At 37.3% G+C, this 19,431-nt stretch overlaps 1 protein-coding gene across 1 annotated transcript; it reads left to right on the top strand.

Moving 5' to 3' along the window:
* The first annotated feature begins 1,123 nt into the window (after nt 1–1,123).
* LOC106173102 (neuroendocrine convertase 1) lies at nt 1,124–18,995 on the top strand. The gene is made up of 15 exons (XM_013554103.3): nt 1,124–1,586; nt 9,463–9,567; nt 9,787–9,918; nt 10,481–10,601; nt 11,367–11,404; nt 11,670–11,746; nt 12,230–12,318; nt 14,656–14,828; nt 15,139–15,351; nt 15,763–15,863; nt 16,335–16,568; nt 16,998–17,155; nt 17,517–17,650; nt 18,179–18,310; nt 18,451–18,995. Exons 1-15 carry the CDS (start codon nt 1,431–1,433, stop codon nt 18,640–18,642), a joined length of 2,055 nt encoding a protein of 684 aa, XP_013409557.2. The 5' UTR covers nt 1,124–1,430; the 3' UTR covers nt 18,643–18,995.
* Nucleotides 18,996–19,431: the final 436 nt, after the last annotated feature.

Genomic DNA, 19,431 nt, shown 5'->3' with positions numbered 1-19,431 from the left:
TTAAGTGCACTTTGTGACTGCTAGATAAAGAGCGTGGTCTTGACTGGGCTGTGGATACTACAGGCAGGAATATGGGCATCAAACGTTTCGATCGTGAATTTTGACGAACTCGCGACGAACCAAAACGCGCTGTTATGCCTTCCAATCCCGTATTTTTTACTAACGTGAATCCACAGGTGAATCGATAAAAGTTTTCCTTCAATATTTACGCGCGACAGCTGCCTCAATTATCCTCTGCCGATTGTTTGCAGTGCCATTAAGAAATCTGATTCTTCATTACTCTGACTTCACTTCGGGTTTGATTATGTCGGGTTATAATGAAGCTACCGTTAACGTGTGACGGCCTCGCCACTAGGATGAGAACAATCGGAGACGTAGGAGAAACGCTCCTTCCGGCTTGATATTTAATCATGTTATAAGACCTGACGTCAAAATCGTCCTCCAATTATGCTGCGTATGTCTGATTGAAGTTAACTTGCGATGGGTAGATGACAAATTTTGAAGACTGTTTGAAAATGTTTATTTAAATATAGAATGTGGAACACCTGTTAAGCTTTCAAATGCATTCTTAATTGGACGAATTAAACAAATTATTCGTTCAAATCTTAATTCGCCGCGTTCATACCTTTAATATATCATATGAAATAACCATAAAAAATATCGGCCAGGAAGTGTAAGTGAAACTTGGTGGGATATTCCTAAGTTGCGTTATCAATTATCTTAATGAGAGAAAACTAATAGCTCGGGACTGTTTATAAAAATAAAGGAAATAATTTCTGTTCATTTTGCTGCTGACCTGATCCTATTATCTCAGTTGTAACTGCGACACATCGATGACCTAGAATTTGTCTCATTAATCCTTCATGATCCTTACATTTTAAGGATATTACTGTAATTGTCTCCGTAATCAACCAAAATCGTTTCTAGTCTTAGGGTTGCCGCTTCATAACTCATGCACTGGAAAACCGTGCGCCTCTTGTCCACTAAACGAAGGTTGGCTTGATCGAACATTCTGTGATAAACGGCGAGTGATTGTTGTGATGACGTCCTGAAATGCGTGGTAGCAGACCATCATGCACACGCTCAGTTGAATGATGGGTAACCTACCCGCATCCGATTTGGTATATACTTCATATCCAAGTCTGTGATGGTATAGAGCTAAAGAACAGCTGTTTAACGTTTCTTGATTCTCATTGCGATAAGCCGTTCAATGCATAATCATGTATTTAACTTAACACGACTCGAACGATAAACCCCTTTGGGTTGGAGAACTCTACGAAGACACGAGCTGTCAGGGAAAACCGGAAAATCATCACGGTTGAAAAAAAAAGAACTACAACAAAGGCAGCGATTGAAGGAAGGAAGGAGAGTCCGTCTTGACCTCACTAATTCGCAGGAACCTATCTGTTTATTATTTCTATTAGAATATTATGTTTTATTCTGGTTTTCTTTTCCTCTCCGCTCTTTGTGTTTTCCAAGCGTCTGGAGATGGTCAGTATAGCAATGAGTTTGCAGTGAAAGTACTAGGAGGACCGGAGAACGCCGACAAGGTGGCTAGGGATCTGGGCTACGAGAACTTGGGACAGGTAAGGAATCGTTGTTACCAATACGCATCATCAATATGTAATCTGTGCGTGTGTGGGTTTGTGCGTACATGTGTATGCAGTGGCTGTGTGTGAAAACCCATCGTAGTAAGTAAGAGGTGATGCGACTGCATGTAGTTGTATATGTGATTTTGTTCGTAGCTTAATGAAATATTCAACGTTATTTTACGGATTCTGTTTAATCACTTTTTACATTTCGAAGAAAAACGCCGCCATCATCATCATCACCAGGCTGAATCAAACAAATGCAACGAAACATGAAAGTATCATTTTATTATTGTAGGGGTAAATAAAAAATATCTAAACGATTAAGAGAAACAAAAAGAACGCAAATTATAATCTACGTAAGTAGGCCTATTACGTAGTCGTCAGAATTTGTCCAGCTTCGGTGGAGTAGGAGTGAGGTCCAACGTCTCAACCTATATTTGCTTATCAGCAATCTTAATTTTAATCTCTTGAAAATTCTTTTATTTTTGCTTATTTCCTATCCCTCATAAAAATATATACTCAGGTATAGGAAGGGTTAGTAATGAGTCAAAAGCTATACGAAAATTATACTGCTGACAAGTCATTATCTGGTATAAATCTCCACGCGTTTCGAGCGACACTCATCAAGTAAATGATTAGCCGTTTTTACTGCACATAGAGTTTATGTTTGGTAAACACAAAGTAAATACATACAAATATAGCAATAAATATGCCTTTACAACCACACAATGTGATTGAGCAATTTTGTCTACGGCGGATAAAAGCGAAATCTTTATTGTGCGATAATTAATGTCAATCCGATGAAAGAACACTTCTTAATAGAAAAAAGTCATGTGTCATCATCGCAGATAATGTGATTGCTGCGTCCCTTTTTTAAAGTTTGATACTTAATTCTGATCAGACATTGGGATAAGTTATATGGCCTATTAAATACTTCTGTGCTTTGATATGATTAGTATTTTTAACATCTATTTTCACTAAGTCATTTTTTGTAAATCTTATGAAAGGAGAATGCACTACGGTCAGAAAGTGATTTCGTTTCTTACTTGAACCTCATTTGAACAGCTTACTAGTACACGACGTCGTAAAGCTTAGCTGGCGAATGTGACACTTGTTATAATACTGTCTTTCCTCCCTATGGCACTACATCAGCTTTAAAAAAAGAATTTATTTTTTCTTCTCGCGGTTTTCATGTGATTGATGATTGGGATTCGAAACATGCACTTGCTATGCGCACGAACAGACTAAACAGGAAAAGTCTATATGTATATGAAGCTAGAGACAGTGGACTTATTCCGGTTACATAATGGTTGTATTCTAAGGAATATTGACCACTATCCCTTTTCTGTTACTTTGTCATAAGAATTATATGATGTTTTATTGTCTGCTTTTCCTTCTTGCTGAAGAATATTATCTCGCTGGTTACATATTACTTCTATTATCAGACAATGAAACCGTCGTTTGTAAATAATGTGGAGATTGCTTTCTGCACAGAAAATGAGAGAATATAAGCTTAATGATATGACACCTCTTGACTCAGCGACTGATAACAACATCGAGAAATATTCGCACGAAGAGCGTTTTCGTGTCTTGGCTGCCTATTTTATTTTGGCGTTAAAACTAGTACTTGGCGTTTAGAATAATAGTCTAGTCTTGATGGATTGGATACAAGGGCTATGATCACAAAATGATCGGGTTATTTTACCACATACATGTATAGAGCATTATCTAAGACAAAAAAAAGAAAAAAAAACAGGCTGCAAAACCATGTTGTAGAAAAACATTTTTATCCTCATTTGGACTATTGTTTAAGAGTGACTTCCATTTTTGCAATTTAAGCAATCACTACCAACATTACTTAAATTGAGTTTTCAAGCAACGCACGGCAACAAGTTAATTTTCATGTTCCTTTGAAAATCAACAGCGTTATAAATATCTTTAGGCAAAGACATTTATCTGCGTCGTAAATTACACATATAAAATAATGGACCAAAATGCAACCTTATTCATCCAAGTTCTACGTCATATTTTATAAGCGTAATTAAAGTTACCACGCAAATTTTATTTTTATATACTTTGTTTTCAATATACCGGCATATCTAATATATTATTTAATACTCTATTAAAGCTCTAATTATAACATTCACTGTCTTTGCCTTTCTGAGACTTTTGTTTTTTACCCATGATTTACTAAATTCCTTTCAAAAGATACATTGAGACTTCACCAAATTTACTGTTTTTCTGTTTAACTTTAAGCCCCTTTGCTTTAACTCTCTGTACAATGAACCAATTTACATCACCTGAATTACATTTGAAGGTATGCATTTATACTCAATTTATATGACTTCATCGCTTCATCATCAAGAGTCTTTTCAGACATGTACAGCGGGTTTTAACAGTATTCTCAAGAGCTCTTTTTCTTGCTTAACGCCGGATTTCACGTACCAAGAGCTTATATTGATTTACGGATAAATATTGATACCTGGATGGACAACATGTACACAGCACGAAGCATATAACAAGATATTTAAATGTTGTTGTTACATGTATGTTGCTGGTCAACTGTTTATCCTTAGTTATGTTAGTCTACATATATTATAACTGCATTAGTGAATATGATGATGGAATACTGGTTGCATTTGCGTGTTTGTTCAAACCTCTCGACAACATTATGAGCATGTGTCTCACCCGTTGATAAGATGAAAAATAAATAAATGAATATATAAATCAAGCTGAAAATACATCAAACAGAAAAGTTTGTTATCATGAACCCTGACAAGTATTAAGGTAAATTTCCATCTCATGTTCACATCGACACGGGTTTTGTGCAAAATTTTTACAAAACTCAAATCTATAATGTATTGGTAAGTTGTCTGTGCTGCAAGCTTATAGAGACAATTGTTGGTAGTTCAGCCGCAAAATTGTAAATAATTCACAACCCACGTCATAATATTTAACGTGGCAACAAATTATTTGAATGCTGGTGATGTCGGGGTAGGGGTGCCTGTTGTCAGGTAGATTCAGTTAATACAGCTTGCGGACTGACGAATCAAGGCGTGTCATTTCTCTGTATTGATTGGTGGATTTGTTCTGGAGTCGTTGATGGCGACTATCCTTTGGTTATCCTGAACATACATACATACGTACTGTAAGAATTGAAAACCGTCGTGATTGCTGACGTAAAAGTGTAGTTATACCTATAGGTCACCATAGGAAAGCCGTAACGGCCAAGAAAATATGAAAAAGCACCAACAGTTGCACATTGCGGTTGGAACTACAGTTTTGGAGACCCTCCCCAACGGCGCTTTTTGGTCAAGTCTTACACTTGTACTCAAAAACATTCCTTTCTCTCTTTTTCACAATTTGAGCCCGAACGTATTATTGCACGACAACGTCACATGTCAACGTCACATAGAATCTACAACTTTGTGCTGCTCTCAAACTTAACATGGCTATCTTTTTCCAAATGTTTTGTAAGAAATGGCATGCAATAGTTTTGACTTAAGCCTATCTTGGCCTACAGTAAGCCTACATGTGTTGACCTAACTAATATGAAAGAATCTAATTATTTATTCATTCTTATAGATGTCACTTAAATTATAAGGGTTAAAAACGAAACGAGCTTTTATCAGTGTGTGAATAAGGCAAATGGTACCAATCCCATACTTTTACAAAGCCAACCTCTCCACTTCTGGCTGACACCGATTATTCTATTTAGAAGTTAGAAATATACGGAAAAACGGCCAGTGTGGTAAACATTCATATTTAACAAACCAACCTTAGCGATATTAAATAATCATCTAATCAAACCTAAGGAATACGGGCTTCAATATGTTTTGATAGCAAGCCTAAGCTAATAATGAGTAATACCTAGTTACTTGATACAAAGCTGTACGTTTCCTAGTCTTGAAGAAGGTGGAATCTCTTTTATAACATAAGAAAGCTGATTCTGTAATAACATATTTCAATTTGGCAGAAAGAAACAGCGTGTCCCCAAGAACAAGTTGATCGTTGGCGAACTAGCACATACTGCTATGAATAAAATAAGCAACTGGTCTCTGATGGAAGGAATTACTTGATGGCCAGAATGAATGTGTTTAGTTAATGTAATTGTGTAGTGCAACTCGAGGTCGAAAGTCTATGTGTTATAAGTAAATCTGTACTGTGAACCAAAACCAATGACAAAAAGATTTTAAAAAATGACGAAGTTTTAACTGAAAAGTTATAACCAAAAGCTCTGACGGACATGCATTGCTTTACTTGATTTCCTTCCAACAATCTGTTGAACAACTTAGGAAAGATGGACACAGGATGTATTGCATAATAAAAGAGTAGCGATTACATGTTCCTATGACAACGCACTAACCCCTATTGTGAATAGTTCTGATTAAGATTATATCGCTAGAGCTTTGCGAATTAATGAAAGTGCACCAACACTCCTTGCAGTCGAATGCTTGTCTCCTTTACATTGTTAAATTGCCGTATGTATTGCAACCAGCTATCATAAAGAGATACCCGATTCCCTCTTGGATGTGCTAAATTTTATTTTTGAAGAAGAGAAAAAAGAGACTGTTGTTGAGTGATAGAGTTTAAGTCGGTATAATTTGGTCCTGGTATTGCTCTTTTTTAGAATTGCCATATTCTTTTATATGGTCTAAATCTGAAATATGCTTGTTGGTTTGCAGTACAAAAAGAAGCAATGTTGCGTGGTACAGCACAGCACACCGGAGAAAGGAAGCAACGTTGCCGGAATATAATAATACCTTTTAATTAGGACTACTAATATTTTAGATAAACTGCACTACGTTTTAATCGATAGAATAATCTTCAAAGTCAGCACTAATGAGATACGCTTTATCAGGGGCAGAAAGCCTTTATTATTAGAGTACACACAACGTGCTTGAATACGAGTAGGTAGATTGGTACTAGTAGTATCAGCACGTGCTACCGCGTGCAGCAGTCGACGTACAATTGAATGTTTTAATTAATGAGGAACGCGAACTCTGTAAATGGTCGAGGAAATAAAAACATATATTCATTTTATGGACTTTTTTGTGACAGTGGGCTTTTTTTTATTATGAAACAAAAACAGTTGCTGGTTGTCAGTTTATATAGCATATTTGTTGAGTTGCTAAATGAAACTGCGTTAGATCACACATCAAACAAAAGTACAGTGTGTCGCATTAGGAAGCAGTGCGTGAATTTAGTAGACTATTGATCGTTGGGTATTGGTGTCAAACTTTTGGGAAAAACTTTCATAAATCAGGTCTCACTTTCTCATTACTATGCTGTCTTTCACACAAACACGTACACCGAAACACTCGCAAACCCACGCAACAAACTCGAAACATTCGCACCTCACCACATGGTATCAATATCATTTTCAGATTGAGAATTATCGCTATTCTTAAAACTATTGACGTCTTTTGGTGTAATTGTCATCGTCTGAACTACTTGTCCGAGATTAATCATTTGTTTGGGAAAATTTGACATTTGTTCATATTAAATGTGAAGGCACCTCCTTTCAAGGTAGGCTGAATAAACCTTCAACGCAGCAAGAGTTGACACATGGAACCAAGATTGATAAGACTAAGAAGGAAATTGCGACCTCTAGAACTCAGGTTCGACATGAGATAACAAGAAATTGATTGGAATCCCTGTAAAACGTGTTGAGAGGACATAATTGATGCGTGTTTTAATAATTTGTATGAAGACATTGGGTTGGTGTCAGCTAGAGAATTAGCCCGGGTTTGACAGACGCTTAGGGCCAAGGTACTTCATAAATTCATCTTCCGCGTGCAGCAAGGCATCCTGATCGGAGCAACGCTTGTGCACCGACAAACTGTTGTTGGCTGTTGATTCGGACAAGTGTCTAACATGAACAACTGTCAGAGTAAAACTCGTCTACCAGAATATGATTTTAATATAATACTCACATGAAGGAAATGGAAATACAGTTCTATTTAATGATTATGGTTACGTAAAATCTAAATGAAATATACCCTTTTTAACGATTCTTACTGCAAATGGTAACTCTAGGTAAAGGCAGAACGACTGACGCAGTGAAGCGACACCGGGATAAGGTCGTCATACAAAACCTCTATACATCACAATTTAATAATTACATAGCTGGCTTAATACAGTCTTTAGGAGTAATCCAAGACCCCTTTTAGTTTCCAAGAATAGTTATTACTCGGTGATTTGGTCACGAGGAGAACCAGCGTGAGCTGAGAAAACATAATAAACCGAGGATGGAAGGCTGGGTTCCTCTGAATATCCGCTTTGCTACAGCATACGAGAGAACAAAATGAACCTAGAAATAACGGTTTATTTCAAACATCGGAAGCGCATTTTCTAAAATCATTCTTCTATGATGCATTATTGAAACAAACGAGAAACTGCCTACATAAAAATGTTAGGTACATTTATTTCATAACGGAAATTTGACTCTTCAATTTAGTTTTTTTTGTTCGTGATTGAAAAATCGGTGTAATGGGGAAATGCACGATGCTCTTCATTTTAAAGGATAAGTCAATTTCATAATTCTCAGATTTCATTAAAATGACCATTCTGATATTTGAAAAGCTATTTCGATTTTGATACATCGTTTTGTTTGGTCCCATTTTTAGTAAGCAATTTCCTTGGATCAGTATGTACTTCTTTCATTATCATTATGACAGACTACCCCTTGGGTTTGCAATTAATGCAGCAAAGTGATTGAAAAAACACGAGTGAAGTTTCATCTTCGAGGATTATACATCAAGACGGCCGACTGCTCGAATTAAAGGGTGGTGAAAACTTGTCCTTCGGCCTATTTTGTGACTTCGTGACACAGGAAGGAGAGACTTAAAATTGTGATTTTAAACACTTTGATGGTGCAGAAAGGCCCAAGACTGTGGAAGTCAACAAGCGCAGCTTGGTTTTTATCAAAGAATGGCATTTAGATTGACTTAAATGTAATCCATCCTTAACGCCTGTCACATGTATGCAGTTCTTTAAGATAGGTGATGACGGAATTCTTCTAGCGTCATTTACGTTTGTTGTCTTCGTTGATTTAAAAAAAAAAACGTGCGCGCGCTTCTAAAAGATTCGTTGTATTACAACAAACCACCAGGCTGCACGAGTTAGCATGAAAGTCTGCAATTGTTAGAGGTAGACCATCTACACAACATTAAAGGCAAATAGTCCATTATATAGCCACAATTTACCTTTATAGCGTTTCGCCGTGAGATAAAAGGGACGTTATATGTATGAGCTACAAGCAATGATACGCAATTAGCGACCAAGAAAAGTGGAAATGCCTTCTAATATCTGCTAAATATAGTGTTCCTTAACAGACAGGTTTATAAAACTGCTGTTATAGCCAGATTGCTGCCGTTGACAGCTCTCAGAGACAGACAGAAAAAGAGTTTTCAGAGGCATCTTAATTGACACTGCTGTCTACATGTATATTCTGCCCTATGTAGGATGACGTTAAATGGTAATTTTATATAAAATGTGTATATCGACAGAGGCTCTTGTATATACGTATTCAGAAACAATTTAAATCATTCCTGTAACGAAATTTAAAAAAGGTGGAATCTGTTAATGTGGTTTCATTTTCTCTCTCTTTCTCAGCGATACACAATACACTAAGCTAATACACAAAAATCAGAAATGATCATCTCGTATGAAGTTATTTGTGTGTGTGTATGAACACGCGCTTGTGTGCGTGAGTGTAGTAATGGGGAACTTTCTTGCCCCCCGTCTCGAAGTTCATCATCTTTATAACGGCCAATAACATGAGGTCTAAATGACTTTTGAATTTCCTGCTTCAAGATCTTCTCCGGTATCTTCAGACTGACTTGCCCTCTGAAATCTTTTCTTTCAGATTGGAGCACTCGATGACTATTATCTCCTTGCCCACAAAGATGTCCCTGCGCGCTCTCGGCGAAGTGCCCACACTCACGTAAAGAGACTGGTTGATCATCCACAAGTACGTGTATAACGTGCAATCTCCAGGTCGTTCACCCCTCTTGATATTTCACAGAGTGGCAATTAAATTGGTTTCAGTAAAGCACGTAAACTTTACTTATGAGTTATCTCCAGTAAAACGTTTGAAGTTTTATTTTGCATCAAGACACGCAATAATGAATTAAAGTCAACGTCCTCTTCAGACACACGACATTTTAATTTTTCTTCATTTTCGTTTTAGGTTCACTGGGCAGAACAACAGCAGAGCAAGAGCAGGGTGAAGAGAGGCTACATTCCACGCAATATAAAAGAAGACGATCCACCTCACATTAAGCCATTTCATGACCCAATTTGGCCACATGAATGGTATTTGGTATGTGACTTTTTACATATAATTTACATTTAACCATTCGTCTGTTGATACTGGGTAATTAACATGTGTTCAAAAGATACCTGATTTTTAAATTCTAAATTGAAATTTAACTGATTCGTTTTATTTTATTTTATTGGTTCGTTTTGCCTAAAAGGCCATTATGAAGTAATTTCTACACCTTTTTTATATCACCCTGTTTAAGCTATTGAAGGCGTTTATACCCAAAGTTACAATTAAAGTGTTTTTCACACGACAGCTAAACTTATAGAGTTACTTATAACATGACATAACATAACATTTTTCAAGTCTTTAAACAAGATACCTTTCCCATCATCATCAGCTGTAAAGTACCGCTTCATGTTCCACGATTTTTTTAAAAAACAGAAATGTTGCCTCGTTTTAAAAGCCTCTCTTAAGACAAAAAAAGACAACGACAACAACATGAAGCTGGCGAGCACTTTATTTTGTCTTACTTTTCGGGAGACAACTTCTTCTCAGAATTTTTATATTACTCTAGAATGTAACTTTCACTGCAGTAATTTTTTACCTCTGTCTGTTCCAGACACATCAGGACTCAGACAAGAGGAGAAACCCCACTTCACACGCCGACCTCAGAGTGGTGGAGGCCTGGGATAAGTACAAAGTGACTGGGAAAGGCGTAGTCATATCCATTCCTGATGATGGTAAGGGGTTGCGGATAGGGGTGGGGAGGGGTTTCGTGAGGTTCCTTGGGTAAATAGTGGGCATTCGGAATGAATATCACAACAACAACAGCAGCAGCAACAACGACAACGACGACGACAACATCAACAACAACAACAATAATAATAATAATAATAATTTTCCAGTACTTAATGCTCGTTCACTAACACATGCAGTCTCTATTCTACATGGATTTCAAAATAATTTAGGTACTTAATACGTGCGATATGATAGATCTATCTAAATTCTCTCCTACTCTAGGTTCAGCTACTGACGATCGGAAAGAGAGGTTGTTATACCAATACTGCATTTAGATTGATATTCAGCAATGCTTTTCAACAGTGATTTTTTAATGTTTTACACGGGAGAATTTTGTGGCGCCCACCGATTTATTTAAGATAACCTTTACGAAAAATGATCATATGAGCCTAATGGAGAAAGCTTGTCGCGCGTCATTGAGACAATCGTAAACTATCGCTAATCACTGATACTAAATGATTTATGATAACTCTAACGGCACGGAAATACAATTAACTGGAAGGGGTTGTCTCCTTTAAGACATTCCACGTTGCGTCAAATTCATCGCTGTGGATTAAAGATGAGTTTTTGCGTGTAGGTTTGTTTTGTCAGTTTCGACTCTTTTATCGTGAAATATTAAGTGTTTATCTCATTTTTGTTTGTAAATTTTGATGACGGAGAAAAAGTCTTTGAAACCGTTGATGCCCATGTCACTTCTCTCTTTCCAGGGCTTGAATGGACACATCCTGATCTCAGAGCCAGCTATGTAAGTTTGGTTTAAATCAATCACTTATGTACAGTCTACTTCAAACAAAATTATTTCTGGCCATGCACCTATAGCCATTTAGTATATACAAGTCGTTTAAAATTAGGCTCGAATACTACATGCTACATGCTACTTTGCATGAAAAAAGACGAGTGCAAAGCAGAGAACTGCACTTGTCACACAAGCATCGCTGTCCATGGAAACCGGAAGTCATGTTTTTCCTTTTCTTATAGCAGTCTCACTTGGAGTTTTCTGTCTTTTGTAGGATCCATATGCAAGTACTGATTTAAACGGAGGTGACAGCGACCCTTCCCCTAGATATGATGCTTTGGATCAGAACAGGTATATATTATTTTTCTTCTTCTTTCCTATTTGATGCCATTTGTTTGCCGTAATATTCTCAAATATTCAAGTTGCATTAGGCATTTTTGTAGAAACGAGACTTCCCTATTAAAGCAATAAATGTGAATAGAAAAATGCCCATGGTATAAATATTCTTAACCTATATACATGTAATAGGGGGCGAACGGCTGTACTACAATACGGTGTAGACACACGTTCACGCGTCCACTTGTTGATTTTTCAATTCCAAATTTGTACGTCTACGCGAAAAAACTTGACACGTTGTCGTTGTGCCTCTCTACATGACGAAACGAAAATGGTTAAATGAGTTCCATCTATACTTGAAATGTAAAAATAATAATTAGACTTGGTCAATGTTTATCTATCTATAACAAGATTAACAGTTTGAAAAAATTAGAAAAACTAGAACAAGTTTAAAACATAAAAAGCATAAAAACATAAAAAGCACTAATGTACTTTCAGACACGGGACTCGCTGTGCAGGAGAGATTGCCATGCAACCAAATGACAACCTGTGTGGAGTAGGCGTGGCATACGGCGCTAAAGTTGGGGGTAAGTACACACTTGGCTCACTGGATATGACATCTAGCACAATGGCACTCCTTGCACAATTAGCCAATAATTCTAATTCTAATTCTAAGGTCAAATTAGCCTTATCACCGGCAATAAAGACCTTCCTATTGGTTAGAAGGTATAAATTGGACGAAGGGTTATGCTTTGTGCAGACTTACGAAAGAATTGGCACATTTAGTGACCTTCAATAATTATTATTTTAGAATGTTGTTAACAAAATCTATAAACAGCAATTAGACTTGCGATTATGGAAATTGTTCGAAACAATATCGAAGGACACCTTAGAGACTAGATATAACCAAAGACGTGAATTAATTATATACAAATTAATAACTACGGTGCAGTCTGTACAGCCGTCTGTATGATATCTGGCAGCAGGCTGTTTCTGACTGCGTCTGGCGACGCCAAGGTATTCATTACCACATCTTTCATAACACGTTTTTAAAAAAACGTCAAATAAATTAAATTTGCAATTGATAATCGCTGCTTATACACTTTCACTTAACATTCAAAATGTAATTTTTTTTCGGACAAACCAAGTGGATACCGTGAATTATGCAACATTGTAAATAATGGACTTATTCATTATTAAAACAACTAACCATGTGTGAATTGTGAAGACAAGTACTCGGAGAATCATTATATTTTTGGCTAGGGAAATAAGATAAAGAAAGAAAATAATCATTAAATTACATATCTGTCTATAACTTTCTACAATCGGAAACGTAATATTTTTCTGTGAAAAAAAAAAGTAAATCGCAACTGCTTAACTCACAAGGTAGACTTAACACGAGGCTAACACATCCTCCAAGTAAAGCTCATTCACAAAGCACATTTGTAGCGTGACTTTTGTTCCAGTGACTGCAACACGCCCCCATTCATCATCTGCTAACTAATGTTAACCTTCTGTTTCATTGAGCATCTATCTAAATTAACCGGTTGGGTCCACAACAGGCGATTAATTAGCCACACGACCAACTCTGAACTGTATAATCGATTTTAAAGGCAGGCTTTGGAAAAAATTGCAGACTATTGTCAGTTATTTTAGTTTATGATGCCTTTGCAAAAAATATCGAGTTTAATTGATCAATTAAGGAATGGATTTGCAGACTAGACTACGCACTAAACTAAGGAAACAGCACGAGCATCTATTCTTCCTTGTTATTAATTATGAGGTAAAGCATGGATTTGGGTTTTCTGTCCTCCGTGTTCAATTTGTCACCAAACATTGAAAACATTGTAGACTTTCAGGTTGAACAATGGGTTAGTCAGCCATCGATTTGCAGTTAAGTTTATATACACGCACGCCGTAAAAGTAACGAATCTACATGAAAGAAAAACATTTATTCCTCACTACCAGTGACAGGCAGTAAGCTCGTCCTAAACTGTCAAATATAAGTAGAGCATTCTGATATCTTTTTCTGGTACGCTGTAAGCGCGTTTAATTACTTTAACTCTAAGACAACAAATTTGGTCTATTTCAAGATTCAAGATAAATCCATAGTGGTAGACTTAAATAAAACATTAGTTATGAAACAGGCACAATATTGCATTTACTTCAGATACTATTGATTTATCTTGGGACAAATTAGAAAACAATTTTGGTCTTAAAGTTAGACTAATGTTTGGGCTAAAGTGCTTTTGTCAAATGGGTCCCTAAAGTCACGCAACTTTGCGTTTTTGGGCTATCCAATCCATCTCTGAAATTAAAAGAGATGGCCGTCATTTTCTCACACAACACACTTTGGGTTTAAGATAAAATCAAGGATTTTTTGGTAATTATAAAAAATTCCGTTTCCAACCATCTGATAACAGATTTTTGATAAAAAAGCATTAAAAGATTTATCACAGAGTTTGTGGAAAATTCAGCCTGTTATTCCAAAGAATAGAATTATAATTAGTCTACATGTACATGTATTAGCCTATATGCAGTGCAGGAGAACGTGCTAAATAGGCTAGGTTGACAAGAACAGCTCTTCCTTGCAAGCAATTAACATTCAGACGCACTCGCACGGACGAATAGACATTCGTGATCCTCGACTTCTAGATTAAGGGACCGTTCACATGCAAAATCTATTTTCTTAAAATCTATTTTCTATTCGCGGTATCTTGTGATCACGGTCTGTGCCCTGAATATCCCACGGCGTAATTACTGGCAGCGGGAGCCAGTTACTTCCAAAGCTGTAATTAATTCTTGGCTGCGCTCGGAGTGATCACATGATACTGCGAATAGAAAATAGATTTTTAGAAAATAGATTTTTCATGTGAACGGAGTCTAAGCATTCTGCTTGCTCACTAATTCGAAATCTTTTTCAGGCATTCGTATGTTAGATGGACGTGTTACAGACTCGGTAGAGGCCAAAGCTCTCAGTTTTAACCACACTCATGTCGACATCGTTAGTGCCAGCTGGGGACCAAATGACGACGGCAAGACGTTGGAAGGGCCGGGCAGGCTATGCAAGGAGGCTTTCATAAAGGGAATAACTGAGGTAAGCAGGGGATATCGCGGAGTTAACGTTTCGTACGAGACGTATTGTTTTCGTCGTTTTTCCGGTGCAAAGATAATTAGTACATGAGATATATATATGACTGACTTTTACCCAGCAATAGAAGAAAATAGAAAAAACGGTTTCCTAGAACGTTTTATAGAATGGATATAACCTGTGCGAGTCAGCGAGGTGTATGTGACATATTTTAGTACAAAACAGGAAACCACCGTGAATGACGAGATTAAAATTTTTTGCATATTCCCCACTGACTGGTGGTGTATCTATTACCTATGTTCCTGATATTGTACAGGGCAGAGGTGGTAAGGGCATTATATACATGTGGGCGTCTGGGAACGGTGGCAGAAGTGAAGACAACTGCAACTGTGACGGCTACACCGGCTCCATCTATACTTTGTCCATCAGTAGTGCTACAGAACACAATAAAGAACCTTGGTATGCCGAGAGGTGCGCTTCTACCATGGCAACTGCGTACTCTAGTGGGAACTTTGGAGAGAAAAAAATTGTAAGTGGTCCAATATACCCTAAAATGTTACTCCTTTATGTTTATATCTACATTTTTTTTTCTTTTTGTTTAACAGTTTTAACGAGTTCTTTCGAGAAATAAAAAGGCACTATTTGATTTTGGTCATCTCACCCACAATACTTATACTTAAAAGTATCATTATGCTGTCAATGGGCCTCGTAGCCAGTAAACATGTATTGCTGATCTGATTTACAAATATTACACCTGGCCTTTGGAAATCAGATAGAGTTGACTAATGTCAAAACTCGCTATGTGTTTCGCCTACTTTACCTTTGACAAGTTTAATTTCAAAAGAACTTGCATGTGACTCGTAAGTAACTAAGATAGTGTTTAGATCGTGTTTTCAATCAAAACACTAATATAAGTTACAACTGTCTTTTTATAACATAGGTGAGTACCGACCTCCATAATAAATGCACAGAAGCTCATACGGGAACTTCGGCCTCAGCCCCCTTGGCCGCCGGTGTCATGGCACTTGTCTTGGAACGCAAGTGAGTCCTTATTTCAAAAGACATTCACATCTATAAATTAACAAATAAACAGATAAACAAAAATGCATCCATCTTCAAAATCTGATTTAAGCAGATAAACTTATTGTATTTCAATTGTATTTATTGTATTTCGAGAACTTAAAAGGTTCTAAAGTCTTGTGTCGCTGTATGAAAGAAAGAGAGAAAACGCATTATTATTCGTACATGTACATGTAGATCTGGAATTAAAACTTTCACCTCTCAAAAAAGTAGACTAGTCGACCCTGCACATAAATGTGTAGGCCACTATTTGTGCATACTGTCTCAGTCTTTTTCCCGTTACAATGAACATGACCACTGTGAGATCATGAGTACTTTGATCTGATTGCAATCACTCACGTCCTACCAGCTTTTCCTCTACATGTGTGTAATATCCTAATTAGTATATATGATGTATATGTATATATTTTTTCATAATTCTTCGCTCCCCAGCCCCAACCTGACTTGGCGTGACGTTCAGCATCTGGTCGCGTGGACCTCTCAGAAATCGCCGTTAGGAGAAAACCCTGGCTGGAAAACCAATGGCGCAGGCTTCGAAGTTAGCAGCAGCTTCGGGTTCGGCATTCTAGACGCCCTGGCCCTGGTGGAGACGGCAGACCCTGCCACCTGGAAGACGGTGCCAGAGAAATCTATATGTGAAGTCGATGTAACAGATGGCTTGCCAAAGTATGTGCTAGAATAGAAGGATAATCGTCCGGTTTCATATTTGCAAATCGTCTGTAAACCATTTTGTCCAAATATGTGTGAACTTAGTGTCCTTTGCTTTCGTTTGGAAACCATAATTAGATTTACAATTAAAAATAATTACTAAAACCCACTTACACCTGTCATAAGTATAATTGTAATTGCATTGAGGATGTACATGTATGCCACAGCCAACATGCCAAATGGTTTACATTTAAAAAGACATCAATAAATGATACAAACGTTTATAAGAGATCTGTTCAACTACTGCTGCTTAAGTGTGTTGTAACATACCAAACTTGTATACAGTGGATATTAAACTAAGCGTCCTTTTTGTAATGCCTACACTGTTCCCTCTGCCAGTCTTTACCACCACTAGTTCTTCTGCTTCAGCAATCATTGTACTTTTAGGGCACTGTCCTCTGGTAACCAAGTCGTGATCAAGATAAAGACAACAGGATGTGAGGGTCAAGATAATGAAATCCGGTCTCTGGAACACGTCCAGTTGGTCGTGGACGTGACTTACAGTAGAAGAGGATCGCTGGAAATCTGGCTCAAAGCTCCCAGTGGTAAGTTAGTCTGTTTAAAGGCGTCCTCGGACACACGTGTCACAAGTCAGGTAATTTTTTTCAGCTGATACGATCGCGTGAACATGTAAGGAAAATGGTGCGGCTCAGTTCTCCTTTTGTTTGGTATGTATATATATACACATCATTTTAAAGAGATATGTGAGCAGTCATAGAAAAGAAGCCTTTGTTCAAACATTTTGCCAAGTCACATAAATTGATACAGCTTAACAATTGTTGATTTTGAAGCGGGCTAGCCATAAAACTTCGATTAAAAGAAACAAAGTCGACTATGCATTTGCGTTGCACATGTAGCATATTTGGCATATAGTGGTCTGTCGACATAGCAGATTTGTTTTTGTAGGAATGACGACGAAATTGCTCAGCACGCGCAAATACGACACATCCAGGGATGGTTTGAAAAACTGGAGCTTCTTGTCTGTGCACAACTGGGGAGAAAACCCAAAAGGAACATGGGAAGTGACTATTGCTGACCAGGTGAGTATTTCTTAGACTTTTGTATCCCATCTAACAATATTGTGTCAAAGTAATCTTAGGGTAACGCCTGACACACTGTAACACCAATCTCAATATCACACCTAACACACTATGTTATACCGATCTCAATGTCAACATCACACCATGTCGTACCAATCTGTGTCTCACCTAACACACTGATATACCATACACAATATGCTATACGACACAGTGCTAACTTTGGCTCACTAGGTCGTAGCCAATCTGTGTGCCACACATGAAGTAATTATACTTATATGCCTACATACGAATATTTGGGGAAGAATATGGTGGAATCATTTCCATCTTTTGTTCGCTTATATAATAAGTAAGTATAGGTCAGTAGGAAAAAGCCATATAATTTGTTTTATCTTGCTTGTTTGTCTTGTTTTTAATCCCTCTACATGTGTATTAACTGACCTTGATAGCAAGCCGTTCTTCCAACAAGTACTCATTTTTCCTTAAAAACACCATGACGATTTATAATGTTTGCGTTGTGTGTTTGTGTAGACTACTGGTGGCCAGCGCGGCTCAGTGAAAAGCGTGAAACTTGTGTTGCACGGGACCAAAGAAATACCGGACCACATACAAAAGGCTGGTGGAAAGAAAGCACCTCAAGACCCAAAAAACAAAGACGAGCAGGTACGTGAAAGAAAAATCTTACATATTTTCATATCGTTTTATTTAGAATTAATTTGAAATCTCGAGGCATACAAAATGTCCGCATTTGTCTTTTGGCGTATCACCTAAAGGCAAAGAAAATCCTACACTTCTCATTTCAGACAACCCCTATACCACCCATTCCAAGCGAGGTGAAGCAGAATAACAAAGTAACGGGGGAATGGGAGGCGCAGACCACAAGGTCGTCCTTGCTTAACGACCTCTTGTCCAATCTATTTGGCGACGACGGTGACGACGACGCCTCGGAGACATGGTGGTGGAAGAAAGATGAAACCGACAGCAGCTCTTACTAAGTTGCCTACTGCCGACGTGATTGAGAGCACAGACAAACGTGTTATGGAAACTGGTTTTGTTTGTGTCTTCAATCACATGTGCAAGCGGGGACTGGATCAAGCCTTATCTGATTACGGTATCAAAATTCAGATTTCTGTCAATCTTCAAATCAAATTTTACGGAGAGAAAAGGAAACTATTTTTGTACGCACTGCACGGAAACATAAATATCAGTATATTTTGTGGCCTGAAGCAGTATTATTGTGGTCACTAAGATCTGGCATCATGTTACGGGAAAATCACGTATTTTGTTGTGTTGGTTGTTATTCAATTTTTGTAACATCTAACACATTTCAATAAAGTTTCGATCCCTATGTCCACTGTCTATTCCGTTTAACATTCGAGAGCAATCGGTAAATAGATTTTTGAATTACTACATCATTTTTTAACATTATTAACACACAAAGTGTTGGCATTTCTCAATGCCAATATGTTATCTGTTTTATTTGTTGCACAGAAAAATTGGTATTAGTAGCATATGAAATATATCCTCGTTACAAAAATATAGTCAGCGTTTATTTCTCGTGTGACATTTTTATGGTGCTGGAAACTAATTGGAGAGTTTGTGAAATGTCAACGATCCTATGGTTGTTGTGTAAGACATTATATTTTCAATCTATCTATATCACAAGTTTGTTGGTACATTATATTAACGCACGAGTGGGACTGTTCAATTATATTCTATTACAGCATCAAATAACTAATGGAGTTTTTTTAAAGCTCAAACCAGCTTTGAAGAGTTCATATAAT

Source organism: Lingula anatina, chromosome 1 (genome assembly GCF_051362555.1).
Source record: "Lingula anatina isolate TDL-2025a chromosome 1, LinAna3.0, whole genome shotgun sequence".
Classification (NCBI taxonomy): Eukaryota; Metazoa; Brachiopoda; class Lingulata; order Lingulida; family Lingulidae; genus Lingula; species Lingula anatina.
The sequence above is the reverse complement of the archived record's forward strand: the minus strand, read 5'-3'. Positions and strand labels throughout refer to the sequence as shown.

What these genes read in the sequence shown, in the direction of transcription:
- LOC106173102 (XM_013554103.3), top strand. Translation starts at nt 1,431, where the DNA reads ATGTTTTATTCTGGTTTTCTTTTCCTCTCCGCTCTTTGTGTTTTCCAA. An exon ending in CTGATCTCAGAGCCAGCTAT is followed by an intron (nt 11,405 to 11,669) that starts GTAAGTTTGGTT and finishes TGTCTTTTGTAG; the next exon opens with GATCCATATGCAAGTACTGA. An exon ending in GCACTTGTCTTGGAACGCAA is followed by an intron (nt 15,864 to 16,334) that starts GTGAGTCCTTAT and finishes TTCGCTCCCCAG; the next exon opens with CCCCAACCTGACTTGGCGTG.